Raw genomic sequence first — 23,161 nt, forward strand, 5'->3', positions numbered from 1 at the left:
GGCTGAGGCTAGTTGGAGTGCAGTTTTGGTCTGGAAAATCAGGCAAGATGCCAATTGGCTGGTGTGGGAATTGGCCCCAGGCACTGGGCCTGAGGAGCCCTGTGTTAGCACGTGCCCACCTCATGGTTTAGTCTCCAGCTCAAGGCTCTGAGGTGTCACTGTGACACCTCCTCACAGTGAAGCCATGTGGTGTCTTCTCCCAGAATCGAGACATCTTGTTGGTGGGGACAAAACTTAACTTCTGGAATCAGTTCAACCTGGATTTGATTCCATTGCTGATCCAGCTGCATGATCTTGGGTGGTTATTCCTCCCTTTAGAAGCCTGGTTTTCCATCTCTAGAATGGGATTAATAACAGTATTTACTTTGTGTGGCTGTTGAGAAGAGGTAGAGGCCGGGCACTTACAGCTCTGTTTATTGCTGTCCCATGATTTAAAGCGAGGGGTCTTTAGCCTCTTTCCAGTTGCCTCTGTTTTAAAACCGTAATCAATGTTTAACAATATTTTAAACAATATTACACACTACGTTGAAGGACATAAAAAAATAAGAATGTCCACCCGTCTCTCTGCCACCCTAACGTAGCTGTCGTCTCCCGCCTGGGTCTGACTGGCAGGGCAGTAGGAACGCACATCACTCACAACCACGTGCTCGGGTGTAGCTTGGCCTTTTCCGGCCGGGTTGAGCAGGGTTTGTCTCTTGACCCAGCAGTTCCGCTTCTGGGTGTAGAAGACCGTGGTTCTTTGAGTGTGGTGCCCAGAGAGGCAGCATCAACGTCCCCAGGGAGGTTTGACATGCACTTGATTCACCCTCACATGTGCTTCCCCCCAACCCGGTGAACTGGAAATTTCAGGGGTGGGGACTACCATCTGTGTTTTAACAGGCCCTCCGAGGGATTCTTCTTTGTGCTGAAGTTTGAGAAGCGTCCTGCCACTTTCATACTGCGTTTTTTTCTAAGCAAAACCAAGTGCCCACGTGTATGTAGGAATGCATACATACGAGTAGATTGTGGTAAGCTCAGGCAACAGAATCCCATACAGCAGTGAAAAGGAATGAGCTGGAGTTCCAGGTATCAAGGGGGCTGTGGGAGTTCTCTGGCGGTCCAGTGGTTAGGGCTTGGTGCTTTCACTGCCGTGACCCGGGTTCCGTCCCTGGTCGTGGAACTGAGATCCTGCAAGCTGAATGGTGCGGCAAAAGATAAATAAATACATAAAATAAAAATGAAAAATAAATAAATAAACAAACAATGGTGAGCCCTGGGATCAGGTTGCAGAAGAAATATACTGTATGACCCCATTTATATAAAGATCCACAACAGGCAACCATAATAACCATGTCTCATTTAGGGAAATATGCATCAGTGATAAAACTGTAATGAAAAGCAAGGAGGTGTAGTTATCACAAATCTGAGCATAGAAGGACCCTCTGGGGGTGACAGCGTTTTAGGAGAAGAGTGCCTGGGGAGGGCTGGATAGAGTATCCTAAGTATAGGGAATATGTGTTTTCTTAACCCAGGTGGTCGGTACATGCATTCTGGCTAATTATTATTCATGTTTCATAAACTCATGAATGGGTGATATAGAGAAATGAAAACAAAAAGAACCCATAGGAGGTCTAAGACTGAGGCCACAGGTGAGTGGAAAGGTATAGCCAGGTGTGTGCACAGCCACCACAAGGCTGTCCCTGGAGAATCGTGTTCCAAACCTTCCCTACGTGTTGTTATGGAGAAAAATTGCACAGGACACTTGTTTAAAAATGTCAAGGAGGATTTTATTCAAGACTATTGCCATAGGGGAGAGAGATTGCACTCAGTGTAGATACAAGGACAAGCGGGGACTTAGAGCCAGCTGGCAGGGTGGAGGGGAGGAGGAGGAATTACCAAGAGGAATTTGGTTAGGGTGAGGGGAGCCGGGGAAGGAACTGATTAGCTATCAAAGCTGAGAGGATTCTGGATGAACTGGCTTAGCACCGTTCTTGGCTACATCTGGACTCTGTAGGTGAAGAAGAATCCTAATGGAGAAGAGGGCTCGGAGGAGCCACACTAAAGTTTGGTCAAGGGCATCGCGGTTGGTGTGTGTACCCCCTTCTGTGCTGAATTTTGTCAGCATTGCCCACGTGTGAAATGTTGTAATCTGGCATCTCGTAAGACAGTGGTTCTCATCTGGGGGCAGTGTTACCCTTTGGAACACCTGGCAATGTCTGGAGACATTTTGGTTGTCCCAACTCAGAGTGGCTAGTGAATGAAGCCCAGAGATGCTGCTACACCTCCTACAATGCACGGGACAGCCCCCTACCGCAAAGGCTAATCTGGCCCCAAATATGAACACCTTCTCATGATGCTATAAAGCAACGATTCTATTAAAATTTAATTGTTATAAAGCATACACAAAAATAAGAATTAGAAAAGGCAAAAGATAAAATGATTGTTCTTATTTTCTTCTCCACTGGAGTTGTTGGTTTTCTTGTTGTTGAGTTTTGAGAGTTCATTATATATGTATTCTGGGTACAAGTCCTTTGTCAGATATAAGCTTTGCAAACGCTTTCTCCCTGGTTGTGCCTTGTCTTTTCTTTCTTTTAACAGCCTCTCTCTTTTTTTCAAATTTTTTATTTATCTATTTATCTATGTATTTATTGGCTCCGTTGGGTCTTCGTTGCTGCTCGCAGTCTTTCTCTAGCTGTGGCGAGCAGGGGCTACTCTTCGTTGTGGTGTGCGGGTTTCTCATGCACCGGCTTTCTCTTAGCTCTAGGCGTGCAGGCTCAAACCCATGTCCTCTGCATTGGCAGGCGGATTTTTAACCACTGCGCCACGAGGGAAGCCCTCTTAACAGTCTCTTTTAAAGAGCTGATGTTTTCAGTTTTGATGAGTCCAGTTTATGTGTTGCTTCTTTTACAGACTATACTTTTGGGGCCATATCTAAGAAATCCTTGCCTAATCCATAGTCACAAAGATTTTCTCCTGTGTTTTCTTCTAAAAGTTCTATAGTTTTTAGGTTTTGCATTTAGGTCTGTGTTCCATTGTGAGTTAATTTTTGTACATGGTATAAAACATAGATTCAAGGTCATTTTTTTGCATACAGATATTTAGTTATCCCAGTACCAATTGTTGAAAAAATTAATTCTTTTCCATTGCATTGCCCTTGCACTTTGGTCAAAAAACAGTTTTCATAAATGTATTGGTTTATTTCTGGAGTATGTATTCTGTTCCATTCTTTTTCTCCATTTTTGTTTTTGTTTTTTTTTTGATAAATAAATAAATTTATTTATTTATTTATGTATTTATTTAATGGCTGTGTTGGGTCTTTGTTGCTGTGCTCGGGCTTTCTCTGGTTGCTGGGAGCAGGGGCTACTCTTTGTTGAGGTGTGCAGGCTTCTCAGTGTGGTGGCTTCCCTTGTTGCAGAGCACGGGCTCTAGGCACACGGGTGTCAGTAGTTGTAGCACGAGGGCTCAGTAGTTGTGGCGCACAGGGCTTAGTTGCTCCGAGGCATGTGGGATCTTCCTGGACCAGGGATCGAATCCATGTCCCCTGCATTGACAGGTGGATTCTTAACTGCTGCTACCGCCACCAGGGAAGTCCCTGTTTCTCCATTTTTGCATCAGTATCACATTGTTTTGGTTACTACAGCTTTATAATAATTATGGAAATCTGGCAATGTTAGCCCTCCAACTCTGTTCTTCTTTTTCAAAGTCATTTGACTATTTTAGGAGTATTTAGACTATTTAAATTTACTGTGATTGTTAATGTAATTGGGCTTGGAAAGATCATTTTGCTATCTGTTTTCTATTTGCCCTGTTCTTCATTTCCTCTTTCCTCTTTTTCTGCCTTCTATTGAATTAATGAAGGTTTTTATGATTCCATTTTATCTCCTTTGTTGGCTTATTAAGTAAAACTGCTTTAGGGAATATATTATATGTCTTTAACTTACCAAGTTTACATTCAAGTGCTAATATACTACTTCACGTATAAGAACCTTACAGTATAGTATGTGTCCATTTCTCCCCTTCCAGACTTCATGCTGTTTTTGTCATGAGTTTTAATTTTATCAATATTTTAAACCCTACAACACATCATTATTTTTGTTCAAATAGTCAAATGTCTTTTGAAGATATTTACGTAATAAAAAAGTATAGTAGAAAACATTTCTTGTGTAAATTCCTTAGTGTAGATTAAGATGTCCATTCAATATAATTTTCCTTTGACTTGAAGGACATCCTAAACATTTCCTGTAGTGCAGGTCTGCTGGTGATGAATTCATTCAGTTTTGTACACCCAGAAAAGTCCTTATTCATTTTCATTATTTTAAAAGATATTTTTGCTGGACAAGGAATTCTAGGTTGATGGTTTTTCTCAGGAATTTAAAAAGATTGCTCCACTGTCTTCTCACTTGCCTAGTTTCTAGTGAGAAATATGCTGTACGTCTCATCTTTGTTCCTCTCTATATAACATGTCATTTTCTGGCTACTTTAAACATTCTGTCGTTATAACTGATTCTGAGCAATTTGACTATAATAAGCCTTGATGTAGTTCATTTTATGTTTCCTTTGCTTGGGGTTCACTGAGATTTTTGGATCTTCAGACTAATAGTTTTCACCAAAATTAGGGGAAACTTTAGTTGTTATTTCTTCAAATATTTATTTCTGTTTCCCCCACTCTCTTTGGAGAACTCCAATCACCTGTATATATTAGGCCAATTGAAATTGGCCATCTTTGATGGAACATGACCTGCAGGCTATGATAGAGGTCCACTCTACCTCTTCCAGGGGTCAGAGAACAACCTGTACAGCCAGTACGAGGAGAAGGTGCGGCCCTGCATCGACCTCATCGACTCCCTGCGGGCGCTGGGCGTGGAGCAGGACCTGGCCCTTCCTGCCATCGCTGTCATCGGGGACCAGAGCTCGGGCAAGAGCTCTGTGCTGGAGGCTCTGTCGGGGGTTGCCCTTCCCAGAGGCAGCGGTAAGCAGTTGCTGTGTTAATTAGCTCAGCCTTCAGTAACAGGATCTCAGACTAGAGGCTTAAACAATAGAAATTTACTTCTCACCGTTCTGAAGGCTGGAAGCCCTGAGATCAAGGTGTCAGCAGGGTTGATTTCTCCTGACACCTTTGTTCTCCGCTTACACATGACCATCTTCTCCTTGTGTCCTCACGTGGCCTTTTCTCTGTGGGCACCTGTGTCTAGGATCTCTTCCTCTTTTTAGAAGGATGCCAGTCATGTTGTTTAGGGCCCCACTCTTACAACCTCATTTAATGTTAATTACCTCTTTAAAGAGATACCCTATCTCCAAGTATAGTCACATTGGGCATTAAAGCTTCAACATATGAGTTTGGCAGGGTGGCAGGGGCGGGGTGGGGGGAGGCCCAATTCGTAACATCCTCTCATTACACATTTAGTGTGGATCGCATGTAACCTGTACTTGCGGAAGGTCTGAGTAAATGCACATGGGTCTTCAGCCCTGAACGCTGTACCCCTTCCCAAGGGGTGACCCTCCATCTGGGAGGTGAAGATTGTGCTCTGGTTAGTGGTGCTATTTGAGCTCCCAGGCCAAGGATCAGTGAGGGCTTCAGGGAGGAAGGCAGACCTGAGCTGGGTCTTGAAATTCAGGTCGGATGTGAAGGTGAGTGGGATTTAGAAGAAGTTTACAGTGAGGAGATTGTGGTGAGGAGGCATGGTGGGGGCAGTCCACCTTCCTGATAAGAGTGGGGTATGTGCCCTGAGGGTGGTGGAGGATGTTTGCAGAAGTTTGGGGTTTCCCACTGCAGTTTGCCACCTGGGCTGATGGAAAACACTGGGGTGAAACAGGAGGTCTAAAGTAGTAGCTTTCAGGCCAAACACCACCTGGGATGTACATTCAAGATGTACATCCGTGAGTCACCCTAGATAGAATGTGCTAGAGTGTCAGAGGGTAAGACTAGAAAGTCTGACAACAGTATCCCCAGATGATTATATAAAACTCTGAGAACCACTGGTCTAGGAGCACCATATAGGACTGCTAAGAGCAGAGTATAGTATTGATGGGAAGTGCCCTCCTAGGTATTGTTACAAGATGTCCTCTGGTGCTGAAACTGAAAAAACTTGTGAATGAAGATGAGTGGAAAGGCAAAGTCAGTTTCCGAGACAGAGAGATTGAGATTTTGGATGCTTCGCAGGTGGAAGAGGAAATCAGTGAAGGTAAGTGTCCCATGTTTGTTTGTCATTGCCTATCTGGATGTCTGGTCAACTGGGTGAAGTGGGTGAGGTGGGCCTGTCACTGTTCCCACTCTCCCCTTTCTGAACCTGTCCTGGTCCCTGAGGAACCCTGCCTCGCCTACATCAGGTCCCCAGCTCCCTTGTATTTTCTCTTCTTTTACTCTCATTAAGACCAGCACTTTGGACAGAATCTGACCTCAGTAATTTATTGCTTAGTTCATAAGTAAGTATCTGAGCATAATGTGAATTTTGAAGCTTGTATCCATCACTGAACCCTTTTCAGAATTGGGGGTCCTTTTCCTCCCAGAGCAGGGTGCATGTGCTTGCATAATCCTGGCTTAGGCTAATTTATGGCAGGTCTCAGTAAATGCAAACCACAGAGATTACTTTATTGATTTGAAACATCTGAAAAGAGAAAATTAACACTTAGTTGCTGCTAAGTGTGAGTGAGATGAGTAAACAACTTTCCCTTATTGACTTTAATTTCTTCCTAGCATGTCACATAATTGAGTCCCAGTCATTTTGGGAAGATACAAAAATGGCATGAACTGATAGCCAGCAGTAGGAAAGAATGGTGGCTTTGACTGTGTAAAGGTGGAAGCACTAATTACTGTTTATTGGCTGTTTTACAAAAGTTAAATAATGTTATCATCAAAATGTTATTGTGTGTTTTTTGGGATTAGGTTTCCTGCCTGGGGCAGAAAGATCAAAATTACAGTGTATATCAGTTAGCCCCTGCTGTGTAACAAAGCAATCTCAAAACATAATGGCTTGGAATAGTTCATTTCTTGTGATTCAGAGGATTGGCTGGGCAGTCCTTTTGCTCTGGGCTGGCTTGCTGGGGCCAAGTCTAGGATGGCCTCAGGCACCAACCCAACCCTTGGCTGGAATGACCAGGCCTTCTCTCCATGTGGTCTGTCAACCTCCAGGAAACTGGGATGGGCTTTTATGCTTGGTGGTAGAAGGGTTCCAAGCAGCAAGAGAGCTGAGTTCCAAACCCTGATTTTGTAAGCACCTTTCAATATCTGTGGGAATACATTTTGTAACATCCTGTTACCCAAAGAAAGTCACATGCTCAAGCCCAATTTCATGGAGCAGACTTGACGGGAGAAGTGGCAGTCACTCTATAACGCAGCCTCCACACCCAGATGGGAAGGAACACTTGTGCAAGCAGGATGCTGACACAGTGGTTGAAACAACATGTCAGTTTCACTTCTTGGTTACGTAAAAGTCTGCAGGTGGGCAGACCAGAGCTGGTGTGGGGGTTCCAGCATCATGAACCTAGACTCCTATCTCAATTCTCTGCTCTATATGGCCTCTGCTCCCAAGGCCTGCTCATGATTTAGTCAGCAAGTATCCATTCCTGCCAACTGGACGTTGGCAAAGGGCATATCCCTGCCTTAAGCACACTTTCTGGAAGTTGCACAGAACACCTTCACATCTATCCCAGGGGCCAAACAAACGTATGACCACACCTCTGGGAAATGGATTTGGGGGGAATGATTAGCAGATTATGCCACATATGCCACTGTTGTTATTATATCCTTCCACATTCTTGACTGATATAAACATACCAAAAAGACATTCTGGATGCAGAAAGTGGTAAAGTGGTATTAGCTAACAATTTAATGAAATAGATTCCTACCTTGAAATTTTCATTATTAAGGAAGAAGGGGCAAAATGAAATCCCAACAGCTAACACTCATCTTGCCTGAAACAAGCACGTACCCCCCCTACAATTTTCCAGGTCATCTTTTAGGAGTCACCATGTATTTTTATTTGTTTTAATTTTACTTCATTGTTTAGTTCCTAAATACATCAACGGGAGGGATTTAGGTGTGACACCAGGAAAAACTTACCAGCTCTGCCCAGCTTAGGACTGGTACAGATGGTTGTCACCTTGAGAGAAGTTTTCACAAGGTCTCCCTGCAGACAATTCTGGCCACTGGAAGTGAGAATACTGAATTATCCTTTGAGGTCCCTTTTGCTCCAGAAAAGTGAAGCTGCTTCAAATATAGTATGTCCCCTACATACGAAACTTCAAGTTGTGAACTTTCAAAGATGTGAACGTGCATTCGCATGTCCAATCACATGTTATTTTACGTGTCTGGCGTACACTGTCACGTGCATTCATCCTGTACAAGTGGTTGTGCTTTTGTGCACTTTACTGTACAGTACTGTATAGAGCACAATAGTACAGTATCTTTGTTTCAAGCCCAGGATGTCCAGAAGCAAGTGGAAAAGCTGCAGTGATGTTAGCTGGTACAGTGCTGTATAGCCAATTGTGTTATAACCTAGGCTAATGTTGTTGGACTTAGGAACAGATTGGACTTATGAATGCACTCCAAACGGAGCTCGTTTGTGTGTAGGGGACTTACTGTCCCTGAATCATAGTGGGGGTGAAGGGGGGAGTTGCTTTCAGAGGATTCGCTGTAATGCAATATTCCATCCTAAGCTCTGTTTCATTGTTCCTTTATTCTCTTCTGTAGCCCAGGTTGCCATCGCTGGGGAAGGCACAGGCATCAGTCAGGAGCTGATTACTCTGGAGGTCAGCTCCCCTCACGTCCCGGACCTGACTTTGATAGACCTTCCTGGCATCACCAGGATCGCCGTGGGCAATCAGCCAGCCGACATTGAATATCAGGTGAAACTTCAGGCTCCACCCTGGCCTGGGTCTTGTGGAGGAGGGGCTGCATTAGAGCATCAGCGAGTCCAAGTCTGAGCTTGAAGAGTGGGTATTAGGAGGTAGGGAATTTGGAGAGTGTGATGGTCAGAATCTACTCCACCTAGTTGGGTGGAAGCTTCTGTGGAAAGAAGAAAACAGGCAAAGTTGGAAATACATTTTATTTGTGTTTTATGCAGTGACTCATTTCTGGTTATAGGTGTATTTTGTGCCATATCTACACCAACACATATTAGGAACGAGTTTTATGTGGGAAGAAAGAGCATTAGAAGCAAGTATGATGATATTCCTGTATCAATGAATCTCACCCAATAGATTAAAGATTTAGGGAACAGTCAAGCAGTGCTTTTGGCATCTTGTTTTCCATTGTAACCTTCAGATTTGAAGTCTTAGGAGACAGTTAATGAGTTAAGACCTCACAGTTTTCCCTGTTTTAGCCACAGAGAACTCGTTTCTCTGACTTGGGAAGTGCCGCCAGGCTTGTGTTGTAGTCTGATTTCTCTGTAGTTGCTTCTTTGGAGAAATACCTCTGGGACTTGGAGGGCCTGAAGCAAGTACAAGGTTATTACCTATCTCAACTCTCCTATCCTGTCATTTTCTTACAGATCAAGTCTCTTATCAGGAAGTACATTCATAGGCAGGAGACAATCAGCTTGGTGGTGGTCCCTGCTAACGTGGACATTGCCACCACGGAGGCGCTGCGCATGGCTCAGGAGGTGGACCCCAATGGAGACAGGACCATAGGTAAGAAGAGGGAAGAATCTAAAAACAGTGGGTGGCCTGACAGTGGAAAAGCGTCCCTTGAACCCAGTGGGTGCTTCCTGGCACACACATAGCATGCGAAACTTTTGAGAACCCATTGAGGCCAGATGAAATGGGCCACATTTGACTCTTTTTCTTTTTTTTTAATTAGTTAATTTATTTTTTTGGCTGCCTTGGGTCTTTGTTGCTGTGCGCGCGGGCTTTCTCTAGTTGCGGAGAGTGGGGCTACTGTTCGTTGTGGTGCGTGGGCTTCTCATTATGGTGGCTTCTTTTGTTGCGGAGCACGGGTTCTAGCAAAGCAGGCTTCAGTAGTTGCGGCTCTCGGGTTCTAGAGTGCAGGCTCAGTAGTTGTGGTGCATGGGCTTTGTTGCTCTGCGGCATGTGGGATCTTCCCAGACCAGGGATCAAACCCGTGTCCCCGGCATTGGCAGGCGGATTCCTAACCACTGTGCCACCAGGGAAGTCCCCACATTTGACTCTTGTTGGCCATGCATTGGCTCGTAATCTTTGTCTGCCTGCTTATAAGAGGCATGGTGGCTTCAGGGGGTGGGGCAAAATCAGAAAGCAGTTATATCAGCTGACAATACATTTGGGACCCACGTGTCCCAGACAGATGAATGGATATACAGAATGTGATGTATCCATACATGGAATAGTATCCAGCCTTAAAAAGAAGGACACTCTGACACCTGCTACAATGCAGATGAACTTTGAAGACATTATGCTCAATGACATAAGCCAGTGCTAAAGGACAAATACTGTATGATCCCACTTACATGAGGGATCTGGAGTGGTCAAGTTCATAGAGACAGGAAGCCAAAGAGCGGTAAAGGGAGAAAGAAGAGTTGGTGTTCAGTGGGGACAGAGTCTCGGCCGGGGAAGATGAAAGGGTTTTGGAGATGGATAGGGATCAAGGTTGCCCAACAATGTGAAAGTGCTTTATGCCCCTGAACTGTGCACCAAAAAATGGGTAAAATGGTAAATTTTGTGTTTTAAAAAATGTGTTTGGCTGTAAATAGCAGAAAACCTGAGTATAGTGGCTAAAACAAATGGCGACTTATTTTCACACCTAACAAGAAGTCTGGGCAGAGGCTGCTCCCCTCTGGACCACTGTTCAGTGATGCTGTCAGGACCTAGTCCCTTCCACCTTCTGCTCCACCATCCTCAGCTGTAGGCTCTCATTCTTTGCCTGTCCTGCTGCCCGTCGTGGCTGGGATGGGACTCTCTCAGGCAGGGCAGCAGCTACCAGTGGACATGGTAAACCTCAGGGTTAGTCCTGGGCTGGCTGCACTGGACCCAGAAGGGTCCACACTTGATGTAATGCTCTGATGCTGCCGTCTTGCAGTACTCCATGTTTGAACAAGGGGCTTACGTTTTCATTTTGCAATGGGCCCTGCAAATGATGTAGCTGGTCCTGGCTGGACCCGTGTTTCTCCAGGTGGGAGCCAGGCCCCACCTGCAGCAGAAATAATTGGAGAATTTTTAGAAATGCAAGTCCCTCGATACCACCAAACCTCCTGAATCAGAATCTCTGGGACGGGGCCTGAGACTCTGCATTTTAAAACATCCCTGAAGGTTGGTCAGGTGCACAGGAAAGTTTGAGAGCCACCGTAGTAGAAAGTGAACTCCTCCACTGAGCAAAAGGAACACAAAAGGGCCATTACACGCTGCTACCTCTTTGGCCTGAGAGCGGAGATCTGGGTGAAGTGAGCTTGGGGAGAACACAGGGGCTGAGCCTTGCACCTTCTCTCTGCAAGCCCTATTGTCTGCCCTCGCGCAGGGTGGGAGGAAGCTGTGGGCCAGGGGACCATCCTCCCCAGGGGCGGGAGCTGTCCTTACTTCTCACCCTGCAAAGTTGTGAGCAATCTCTAACTAAAGTCTCTGGGTCGCAGGAATCTTGACGAAGCCTGATCTGGTGGACAAAGGCACCGAAGACAAGGTGGTGGACGTGGTGAGAAACCTCGTCTTCCACCTGAAGAAGGGCTACATGATCGTCAAGTGCCGGGGCCAGCAGGACATCCAGCACCGGCTGAGCCTGGCCAAGGCCCTGAAGAAGGAGCAGGAGTTCTTCGAGAACCACGCCCATTTCAGGTGAGCGGGCAGGTGGTGTTTTCCTAGGGTGAACCCAAACTAAAGACCACTGTCCTCACGGGGGGAAATGGACGCTGTCCAAGATCAGATATTGACAGTATCTGTGCGTGTTTGTTCCTTGCCAATGACCATGGAATTTACCTGGAAGAATAAAGGAGAAATTCACAAAGCACTGCAAAGTATAAATTTAAAACATCAAAATAAGGCAGATACTTTTTGCAATATCTTAAATAGTATGCTTCTGGAACCGGCACGTAAACCTAAGTGAAACAGGAAAGAAACAAAGTGGAATGCCCCGAAATAGACTCAGATACACATATTTGGTCTATGATAAGTGTGGCATTTCAAATCCCTGGGCTGTGTCAGCTTGATTATCGATTAGCAGCACTGAGATAATTGTTTAATATTTGGGGAAAAATTTAATTGTGAAAATTTGGAATCTACATGTTGAAAATTGTGGGATTTATATAAACGAACCAGAATAAAAGATCACAGTGTTGGCAACCATTAGAGTGTTGTGCCAATGAGCTGCCAATAAAAACGAGCTTATAAGATGCTGAGGAAAAAAGTGGCACATTCACTTAGAGACCTTGTGTGTGCACATGTGTACGTAGGTGGAGACCCGTGTCTTTTGTAAACGTTATCACTTTTGATGCCCTCAGAAGCCTGCAGAGACATGTAATTCAGGAGAGATACTTGTACACCTGTGTTCCTAGCAGCACTATTCACAACAGCTAAAACATGGAAGCAGCCTAAGTGTCCATTGATAGATGAGTGGGATAAACAGAGTGTGGGCCACTCTGTGTATACCGTGGAATAGTATTAGCATGGAAGGAAATTCTAGCACGTGTTGTAACGTGGATGAACCTGGAGGACATTATGCTCAGTGAAATAAGCCAGTCACAAAAAGGCAAACGCTGTATGATTCCACTTGTATGCGGTCCTCAGAGGGGTCAAATTCACAGAGACAGGTCCTGGGGGAGGGAGATAGGAGATGTTTAATGGGGATGGAGTTTCTCTTGGGGAAGATGAGAGCGTTCTGGAGGTGGGCGGTGGTGATGGTCATACAACAGTGTGATTGCACTTAATACACTAAACGTACTTTTACAAATGATTGAAATGGTGAATTGTATGTTGTGCGTATTTTACCACAGTTAAAAAAATCGAAGGTGCAGAAACTGAAACTTAAGTATGAGTGTGCTCTTGCAAAGAGGTGTGTAAACTCATGACTATGTGTGACTGTTTTTATAAAGACCAATTCTATAGTCAGATATCATGAGACACATTTAATATATCAGCTGGCAGGGATCATTCTATACCATTTTTCAAATACCCAACATTACTAAAAGTCAATTCTATGCGATCCAAGTCTGAACATTTATGGGATACCAATTGCAGGACATTCCGTCCAGTGGGAAGTAACTGGATTTGCCTTGGCTTTCCCCAGCGGCAGAGCTGACTTGCATGTTCTGGCTAGACCCAGATGGACATGTCCGTTGCTTTCTCTTGCAGGGATCTTCTGGAGGAAGGAAGGGCCACGGTCCCCCGCCTGGCCGAAAGACTGACCACTGAACTCATCATGCATATCTGTGTAAGCACATGCAGAGCTGTCCAATCTCTGAACAAAACCCTGTAAACGCAGAGCTTAACCATGTCGGCTAAGAAACGTCAGCGTGCGTGAGCTCCTGTGCATCTTGTTAAGATGCCGGCTCAGATGCAGGGGGTCTGGATGTGGCCCGGATTCGCCCAGGTGATGTGGGTGTTGCCCGTCAGAGGACCACATGTTGAGTGGGACAAACTCTTCACTCGGCCTAATTAAAAATGGGCATCTTATGAGCGCTGGACCAACGCTTCCTTTCCCGTCACCAACCACGGCTCATTCCCTGCTCATATTTATGTCTTTCCATTCTTTTCTATTTTTCTCAGAAATCTCTGCCCCTGTTAGAAAATCAAATAAAGGAGAGCCACCAGAAGATAACGGAGGAGTTACAGAAGTTTGGCTCGGATATCCCGGATGACGAAAGTGGAAAAATGTTCTTTCTGATAGATGTGAGTCGTGGCAGTGGCGCCACGTTGGAGAGCCCACCCGTCGTTGTCCACAAAGGGATTGTGGGCCTCGTGTACATTTCTCTTCCCTCCCCTAAAGCTGATCCGGACTCATCCTGCCCCCTTAGCACCAGAAAGGGGCCGGGGTTGAGGGACGGTGGGCCGGGAGTGGCGGTCTGTCCCATCCGTGCCATTGATTCCTCCTCAAGCATGCTCACCCGAGACCCTCAGCCAGTGGCGGGAGTTTGGGGTTTTCTGCAGCCAAAGCCTCTTCTCTTCTGTCCTTGCGCCCAGGCCCTTAAGGCAGCGAAGAAGGGTCTGCCCACGCTCTGTATTCACGTGACCGCCAAACGACTTCGCTTGTATTTGGAATATCTCAGCTGATACTTACGTTTTCCTTCTTGGCAGAAAATTGATGCATTTAATAAAGACATCACTAATTTAACAGAAGGGGAAGAATTCGTGGGCGAGTATGACTCTCGGCTGTTTAACAAAATACGAGCTGAGTTCTGCAAATGGAGTCTCGTGGTTGAAAAAAACTTCCAAAAAGGTACGTCCAAGGCACCATGTAAACCCAGCAAGTTGCATTGAGTCCAGGGCCCAAGGGTGGGGGGATGCAGTTGGTGAAGGACGGCCAGAGTAAGCGGTTAGCGGTGCGGAAGCCACATGTGCTGTTTCATGCCCCTGAACTCTGGCCAGCAAGCATCTAGTACTGATTTCAAAGGACACCTGGAGAGAAAATGCAGACTCACTGGCCCACATCAGTCATGACTCTTAGAAGAATCAGCCCTCCCTCCACAGTGAGCAGGTTGACATGGCATGTGTGTCACGCTCTGTGTTTCCAATGGTGCCGCCCCTGACATAACCCAGGTTCCATCTTGATTAACCCACCAAGGCCTGGAAGCCTGATGTGTCTCATAATGGCTCTTAGAGTTGTGGCGATGAAAAGAAAATACAGCAGCGTGCTAGGTACCACCCTTGCATCGTCAAAGCCTCAGAAGTCTGAAAAAAGTAGAAACTGTGATCTGAAATTTTTTTTTTACTATTTTAAGAGGCCTAAAGTAAATCACATGTTGACCAATGAGAAAGCTGCTAGCAGCAGAGGGAAATTTCAAGTAACTTTGCTTTTATGCCAGCAAGTTGGTGGCGGTGGAGGAGGGTGGGGTGGAGGGAAGGCTGGTTCCATATTTTAGTTCACCTGGCCAGAGATGCACACTGACAATCCTCCTTGGCTTTGGGTAATGAACACGGGAAGAGAAATCATGGGAGGTTTTACATAATTCAAAGGCTACACCTTTGTTCCTTGGCAGAGGGCATGGAGGGTGGGATGGGGTAGATAACAGTGAGCCTCGGTGGAGAAATGTCTGGGAAACTCATTCCTGGGGTGGTCACTTGTCACATGTCCACAGTCCCTGTGCTGCTCACAGGAGCTAAGTCCACAAGCGGAGGGCTGCACGCCTGCTGTGTTCTCAAGGGCGGGGGGCACCACTCTGCCCCCTTCAAGGAAGACAACAGTCCTTGGCTCCCAGAAACCCCCTCATGGCATTGCCCAGCCAGGTGTTTATGACATAAGGGCTTATGGCAGGCAGCCTGTGAGAAAAATAGCTCCCTTTTTAAAACGCTAAATTCCTCCCAACAAATTATCAGTTACATATCACTGGGCACCCAAATGTAAGAGAATTAATTTGGTCCCATAACTCACCCCCATCCAAAAATAAACTCAGAAAGAATCACAAACCAAAGTGTATGAGCTGAAACGATAAAACTCTTAGGAGAAAACAGGTTTAAAGCTGTGACCTTGAATTAGGCAGTGGTTTCTGTAGGTGGGACAGCTAAAGCACAAGGAACAAAAGGAAAAAAGATCAATTGGACTTCATCAAAATTAAAAACTTCTGTGCATCAGAGAACACTGTCAAGAAAGTGGAAAGACACCCCACAGAATGGGAGAAAGTATTTGCAAATCATATATATGATAAGGGTCTAGTATCCCCAGTACATAAAGAACACTTACAACTCAACAACAAAAAGAGAAATAATCCAGTTTAAAAATGGACAAAGGACTGGAATAGACATTTCTCCAAAAAAGAAGAAATATGTACGGCTGAGAAGCACATGACAAGACCCTCAGTGTCATTAGCCATCAGAGAAATGCAAATTAAATCCACAACGAGATCAAAAAGACAGTTAGCAGGAAGTGTTGACAAGAATGTGGAGAGGTTAGGATGCTCACGCACTGCTGGAGGAAGTGTAACGGTGAGATGCTTTGGGAGACATTCTAGCAGTTAAGCAGATGGTTGCCAGATGACCCAGAAATTCCATTCATAGGTGTATAACGAAGAGAATGAAAATAGGTGTTCACATGAAAACTTGTATATGAATATTCTTATCAACGTTATTCATAACAGCCAAAAAGTCCATCAGCTGATGAATTGATAAACCAACTGTGGTATATCTGTATGTATTAATTTTCTAGGGCTGTCACAATAAAGTACCGTGGACTGAGTATCTTAAACAACAGAAATTTCTTTTCTTTTCTTTCTTTTTTTTAATAAATTTATTTATTTATTTTTGGCTGCATTGTGTTTTGGTTGCTGCACGGGGGCTTTCTCTAGTTGCATTGAGCAGGGGCTACTCTTCATTGCAGTGACCCAGCTTCTCAGTGTGCTGGCTTCTCTTGTTGCAGAGCACTGGCTCTATGTGCGCAGGCTTCAGTAGTTGTGGCATGTGGGCTCAGCAGTTGCGGCTCGCAGGCTCTTGAGTGCAGGCTCAGTGGTTGTGGTGCACGGGCTTAGTTGTTTTCGCAGCATGTGGGATCTTCCTGGACCAGGGATGGAACCCGTGTCCCCTGCATTGGCAGGTGGATTCTTAAGCACTGCGCCACCAGGGAAGTCCCAGAAACTTATTTTTTTACAATTCTAGAGGCTGGAAGTCCAAGGTCAAGGTGTCAGCAAGTTTGGTTTCTTCTGAGGCCTCTTTTCTAGGCATGTGGATGGCAGCCTTCTCCCAGGATCTTCACATGTCGTCCTTCTGTGTGTGTCTGTGTCTTGATCTTCTCTCATTAGGCCGCCAGTCATATTGGAATCCACCCTCCTGATCTCATGTCAACTTAACCACCTCTGTAAAGGCCCTGTTTCCAAACGTGGTCACTTTCTGAGGCACTAGGGGATAGGACTTCAACCAATGAATTTGGGGGAGGCACAGTCCAGCACCCAGTGGAGTATTGTTCACCCATAGGAAGGCGTGACGCGCTGACCCACGCTGCAATGTGGATGAACCTTGAAGGCATTATGCTAAGTGCAGGAAGTGATACATGAAAGGCCACAGATTGTTGATTCCATTTATATGGAATGTTCAGAACAGGCAAATCTATAGAAATAGAAAGTTGATTCCTGGTTTCCAGGGGCTGGGGAGAGAGGGAGATGGGGAGTGACTGCTGATTGGTACTGGGTGCCCTGGGGTAATGGAAAGGTTTGAAAGTTAGGCAGAGGTGATGTTTGCACCACTTTGTGACTGTACTAAAACATTCTACACTTTAATAAGGTGAATTTTATGGTATGTGAATTAGGTCTCAATTCTTTTAAACGCCTATGAGAAAATACCTCCTGACAAAAAGAGGGGGACCAGGCTACCATTCCTGGTTCGTTCTTCAAAATAAAGGAGCCACAGCCCCTTCTGCATTCCACCCCCAAGGGAGGTGTTTCTCCACACTCCTGCTTGTTGAGAGTAAAAAGAATTCCAGGAGTATAAAGAAAAAATTAAGCGCTTTATGTAGTAAACAGTGATACCATATCACATTAATAATCTAACTATATTATCCTTTTGATTTCACTTTCTACTCCTGCTGCAGCCCAGGAATATGTGCTGCGTCACTGATTCTAGCTGGTGTCATGGCCACTTCTATTTTCTAAAGGTTATGCAAGTCATAGTATTCTGTGACACAATTTTTTAAAAAAAAGTCAAATTTGATTTACAAAATGTCCTACTCAAGTACCTTTTCAAGAGTCCGTCTTACTCTATGTTTCTGCATTTGCCCTTTTTTGACGTCCTACCCTGGCTCTGTATTTTCCATCTTGAGATGACTAAGGACAGTTCTCCTGAGATCTGTGTCTTTGTTGCCATCCTTGAATCTTCGTCAATTTGAAAATCAGATTTGGTTTTTTTCCTGCTGCTCTGTCCTTTCGGAAAGTTCTGAATGAGATTGTGTTCAGCAAAACCTGCAAGGTTATTTCTGTGAAATAACTCAGAGCTACTGTTCCCTTCCGTAGGTTACAACGCCATATGTAAAGAAATCCAGCAGTTTGAAAACCGCTACCGTGGCAGAGAGTTGCCGGGGTTTGTGAATTACAAGACGTTCGAGAGCATCATAAAAAAGCAGGTCAGAGTTCTGGAAGAGCCGGCAGTGGATGTGCTGCACACAGTGACCGGTGAGTTCTTACTTCTGCTTTCAGGCATTTTATTTCCAGGACAGGGAGAAAGCTGAAGCCAGCACCTCCTGCTGGGGTGTTGCCCAGCACAGCAACCCAGCCAGTCTTCTCCTCCAGACGCCAGCTGGGTGTCCAACAGTTCATTCCCGTTCTGAGGCTAAGTGCCTGAGTCGACACAGACCCCACAGCTTAGGGGCTCAGCCCGCAAGACCGCCGCCCCCTGCGGATGGCATATTCATGTCCAAGCCTCTGTACTTCTGAGCGACCAGCTGTAAATCAGAGTTCCCACGACCCCCTTCTTGGGTGCCATGCTCTGTTAGAACAGCTCACAGAACTCAGGCACACGCTGTATTTACCTTTACTGGTTTGTTATGAAGCATATTATAAAGGTTGCAAATGAAAGAGACACATAGGGTGTGTGGTCTGGGTGGGTTGCACGGGCAGCTGCTTCTGTCCTGAGGAATCGGGGGGTAGTGGTGAGGGTGGGTAGGGCACCAGCCTCTGGGCACGTGGACGTGGGGAAACTCTCCGAACCCTGTCGTTAAGGGTTTTTATGGAATTATACTCAATGACCCTATGGCGGTATAATCAAGTTTTAACTCGATCTCCAGCCCCTCTCCCAGCCCCCGGAGGTTGGGGAGAAGCGAGAAGATTGGTCTGAAAGGCTTGGTCTTCCTGGTGAGCAGTCCCCATCCTAAAGCTAACTGGGGCCACCTCATTAGGACGAGTCCCCATCCCAAAGCTAACTGGGGCCACCTCATTAGGACGAGTCCCCATCCCAAAGCTAACTGGGGCCACCTCATTAGGACCTCACCCAGGAAATCCTAAGGGATTTAGGAGCTCTGCGTCAGGAACCGGGGACAAGAACCACATGTATATTTCTTACCACCCCTCACCTCCCTCTACTCCAGTGATTACTCGCAGTCTCAAAATATTCTGTTTAGTTGAAATCGCTGAGAAGTAAGGTTGATGACTAAATAGCTATGCAATATAGAAGTATCTTGAGCCTCTCAAGTGCTGTATGAACCTAGGGTGGTGTCACTGTTGTCACATGCAAGTAGGAAAGTGCTTCTGCACTGTCGAGGAGAAATGCAGCACGAAACAGTACTGACCACTCCCTTCTTGAAATGCTCTGCTCCTGAGAGGTTACTGAATCTCTCCTCTTCATCGCCTCCTGGGCTGACACCTTTCTCACGCAGGCTTCAGCTGTCTCATTTCAGCACTAAGTAATGTCTTCCATGGATCCATGAACTGGCAAGGATGGGGTGGCAGCCTTATAACAGTTTATTATAAGGGATGTATTTCTAATTAAATTTTACCTTCAGGCTTAATAGCTATAAACCAAAATCTGAAATTGTGTTTTGTTGATCAGTTATTTTTATGCATTCTTCATTCAGTCCTGAAGAAAATTTTTCGCACTTCAAGCCTTCTTAACTTGAACAGAAAACATTTATATATATATATATATATATATATACCTACTCCTATTTTAGAAATATGTGCACTATGGAGTCAAAAGATTTCCAAGCATAGAGATATTGTACGTCATACTAAGATAACATTTTGTGAGGAAGTCACCTGGAAATAGAGGTTTCAAAAATAAAAAGAAATAATGTAAATTTTCTGATTGAAAAAAGAGTTTGTTCACCTATTTCTTTCAAATGAATTACAGCTATTTCAATTTCACTGATGTATTTAAAAGAGTGATATGTTTTACTATAAATATTAATATATTTATAACTTACCAGAAATTGCACTCTTTGCAACTATTTATACTTGGGATGGCAATTTAAATGTCAAGTAAATATGCCAGGGGACATTTAGGCTTTAAAGTTCCTCCAGGGAGTTTTTGAGCCAAAAAAGCACACCTTTCTCCTTCAGTGAGAAGAGAGGGGGGAGGGAGGTAACTGTTAACTGTTTCATGCTGTTTTATCCTCTTGTTTTCTGCAACCTGTGTAGATGATGAATCCTTCTAGCAATACTGGACTTCTTTGTCTTTCTTTCACCAGATATAATCCGGGCTGCCTTTACAGATGTTTCGGAAAAAAACTTTAATGAATTTTTCAACCTCCACAGAACTGCCAAGGTAAAACTGCCTGGATATTACTTTCAAAAAAAAAAAAAAAGAATGTAGGCCTGACACTAGAAAATAGATTTCTTAGATTAATACTCTTGAATCTTTATTTTGTATTTGGGGAAGCAATAATCAGAATCAACAGTGAACCTCACGATGTGAGCAGTGCGGTCTGGTTAAAAGGCAGTCAGAGGGAGCTGGAGAGCGAGGATGTGCAAAGAAAATGTTTCGTTCCAGGAAGAAAAGCGAGCTGTAGTGAGTGGGAAACACTGTCACATCGGAAGAAAATGGGCCTGAATCCGGAAACTTGTTGAGGAAACTGAATGGAAAAGACTCATCCAATCTCAGAACTGGGGCTTCCTGGCCTCCTGTCTTGGGCTGTATAGCTAATACCACGGCAGGCGTTTACTTCTCACAGTGCAGGAGGCTGGAAGTCTCCGCCTGAGGTGCTGGCTGACGTCTCATTGTATCCTCACATGGGGGGCGGGGGCGGGGGGAGACAGCTCCCTGACGTCTCTTCTCAGGGGGGCACTAATCCATTCATGAGGGCTGCACCCTCGTGACCGGATGACCTCTCAAAGACGCCCCCACCCCCAACGCCATCATGTTGAGGATTAGGGTTTCAGGGTATGAATTTGGAGGGGATGCAGTCCCAGAAACTCCAGGAACTCCAGGGACATGAAACATACAGAATTTGACCAATTTAAATCTGACCCCCATCTTATCCCTGTGAGCTCTCTGGTGGAAAAAGTACTCCTCCTCAGATGGAAAAGCTTGTAAAAGAGAAAGGGAAAAAGCTGGAAATCAGGCCCAAGAACAGAGCCCATGTGGGTTCCCAGGCTCTGGGGATGCAGGGTCTGGTCACATGTGTGGCTCAGGCCTTCTGGAAAATTCTGATCTTTGGCAGGGGATGGGAACCCCCCACCCTGTGCCCAGATAAGCTGACACGGGGACAGACGTCTTCTCCAAAGCCACATGCTATTTTGCAGTTGGCATCTGCTGCTGGTGGTGTTTGCCAAGGACCTATCTTCCTATGACCCAGCAATTTGTGTCTACAGGGAAATTGTGTTGTTTCTCTTTTGCTGTAGTCCAAAATTGAAGACATTAGATTAGAACAGGAAAAAGAAGCTGAGAAGTCGATCCGACTGCACTTCCAAATGGAGCAGATCGTCTACTGCCAGGACCAGGTTTACCGGCGTGCGTTACAGGAGGTCAGAGAGAAGGAGGCAGAAGAAGAAAAGAACAAAAAATCAAACTTTTATTTCCAACAACAGACCTCCTCCACAGACCCCTCCATGGCTGAGATCTTTCAGCACCTGATCGCCTACCACCAGGTGAGTCTGCGAGTGCCTCAGAATGGCACTTCTCATCCGTTTCCTTTCTGTGAGTGCCTCTCTCTTCAGTCTCATCTCTAAGGTGATCACCAGCTCCATCTTTCAGCCCTTGGTAAGCCTCTGTAGAAGCAGCTCGATCAGAGAGATGAGAAGGGTTGTTACTTAGAACCACTCGTATCTGCTTTTGGCTGGCTGTGTGGCCGTAGTCAAGTTACTTAACCTCTCTGAGCCTAAGCTTTCTTCTCTGTAAAGCAGTGCCTCCTCTCGGGGTTCTTGTGAATATTCAGCATGAGGCGTGTGAGTAAACCCTCCCCCCAGCTTTGGAAGGCAGTGGCCGCTGGCCCTGGAGAAGCTGCTGCTGGCAGAGACATGTGCGTTGATCGCTACCCTACATTTCAAGTGACTTGAAGGGCCATCTCAGTCATCCTGGGGAAGGATGTACAACTCAGAGCCCTTGGGATATGTGAAAGTCGGGACAGGAAAGCAGATGAGAGTCTCATGGTCTACCAGATGTCTCCGTTACTTGGGCAGAGTTTCTCATGCTGACATGCTCACACATCTCCAGGATCTTGTGGAGATGCAGAGGTGGGGGGTGGCAGGTATGAGGTGGGGGGCAATTCTTCATTCCTGATGGGCTCCCAGAGGATGCCACACTGCTGGACAGGGAAACGCTATTGCCCAGTGAAGGATAAGGTGGGGACAACCCTGTGCCCCTTGGCTTCTCCTGCAGTCAAGCTCCCCCCTCCCCACTGCCGTCTGCTCACCTGCCTGGCAGAACCTTTTACAGTGAGTAATGCATGTGTGCACACACAGGCGTGCGTATACACACACACACACACACACACACACACACACACACACACACCTTCAACTGATTGGGTGAGGCCCACCCACGTTCTTGGGGGTTATCTATTAACCACATCTACAAAATACCTCCACTGTAATACCTAGATGAGAGTTCAATTGAATAAGTGAGTCTACAGCCTGGCCAAGCTGACACAAAACTGACCGTTACCCTTGGGGAAAGGATAAGGCTTGTTTTATATGTATTGATAAATATAAGCAAAGGAATTGCCTTATATGATTGTGGAGGCTGGCTGGTCAAGTCCAGGATGTGTAGGACAAGCCATCGGGAAAGCCGGGCAGGAAACTCTCCAGCAGTAGCTGAAGCTGCTGCCCACAAGGCGAATTCCTTCCTCCTAGGAAAATTTCTGTCTGCATTGGAAGAGTTGACATCTTTGTGACTTTAAAGTTTTTATCCAAGAACATCAGGGGTCTTTCCTTCTTAGGATCTCCTTTTGGGGGGCCTCAGAAGTGTTTTAAAGTTCTCTTTGTGTAGCTCATGCACACTTCTGGAGTTTATTCTGACATCTTTTCTCGTGTTGTCCCTCCTGGAAATGAGCCTTTTCTTCTATTACATTGTCTGTTTGTTTCAGTAGCTACAATTTCTGTATATTGTCTCATCCCTGTTAACTATACTGATTCTTTTATCGTTTGTTGTAGTTTTACAGCTGACTCTTCTGAGTTTTCCCAGTGGACACTCGTCCTTCTGCAAAGTGGTGGCTTTA

At 45.4% G+C, this 23,161-nt stretch overlaps 1 protein-coding gene across 3 annotated transcripts in view; it reads left to right on the forward strand.

Moving 5' to 3' along the window:
* Window positions 1-23,161, forward strand: part of MX1 (MX dynamin like GTPase 1) — a 33,328-nt gene that overhangs the window by 6,781 nt on the left and 3,386 nt on the right. Inside the window, exons 5-15 of one of the 3 annotated variants that reach the window (XM_057696936.1) lie at window positions 4,756-4,948; window positions 6,024-6,161; window positions 8,669-8,823; window positions 9,468-9,606; window positions 11,517-11,715; window positions 13,228-13,306; window positions 13,642-13,764; window positions 14,170-14,311; window positions 18,027-18,185; window positions 20,195-20,271; window positions 21,348-21,593. In XM_057696936.1, the coding sequence (XP_057552919.1) occupies window positions 4,756-4,948; window positions 6,024-6,161; window positions 8,669-8,823; window positions 9,468-9,606; window positions 11,517-11,715; window positions 13,228-13,306; window positions 13,642-13,764; window positions 14,170-14,311; window positions 18,027-18,185; window positions 20,195-20,271; window positions 21,348-21,593 (1,650 nt within the window). The remainder of the gene's footprint in view (window positions 1-4,755; window positions 4,949-6,023; window positions 6,162-8,668; window positions 8,824-9,467; window positions 9,607-11,516; window positions 11,716-13,227; window positions 13,307-13,641; window positions 13,765-14,169; window positions 14,312-18,026; window positions 18,186-20,194; window positions 20,272-21,347; window positions 21,594-23,161) is intronic. The other 2 variants (XM_057696939.1, XM_057696938.1) reach the window with 2 other exon arrangements.

Source organism: Hippopotamus amphibius, chromosome 10 (genome assembly GCF_030028045.1).
Source record: "Hippopotamus amphibius kiboko isolate mHipAmp2 chromosome 10, mHipAmp2.hap2, whole genome shotgun sequence".
NCBI lineage: Eukaryota > Metazoa > Chordata > Mammalia > Artiodactyla > Hippopotamidae > Hippopotamus > Hippopotamus amphibius.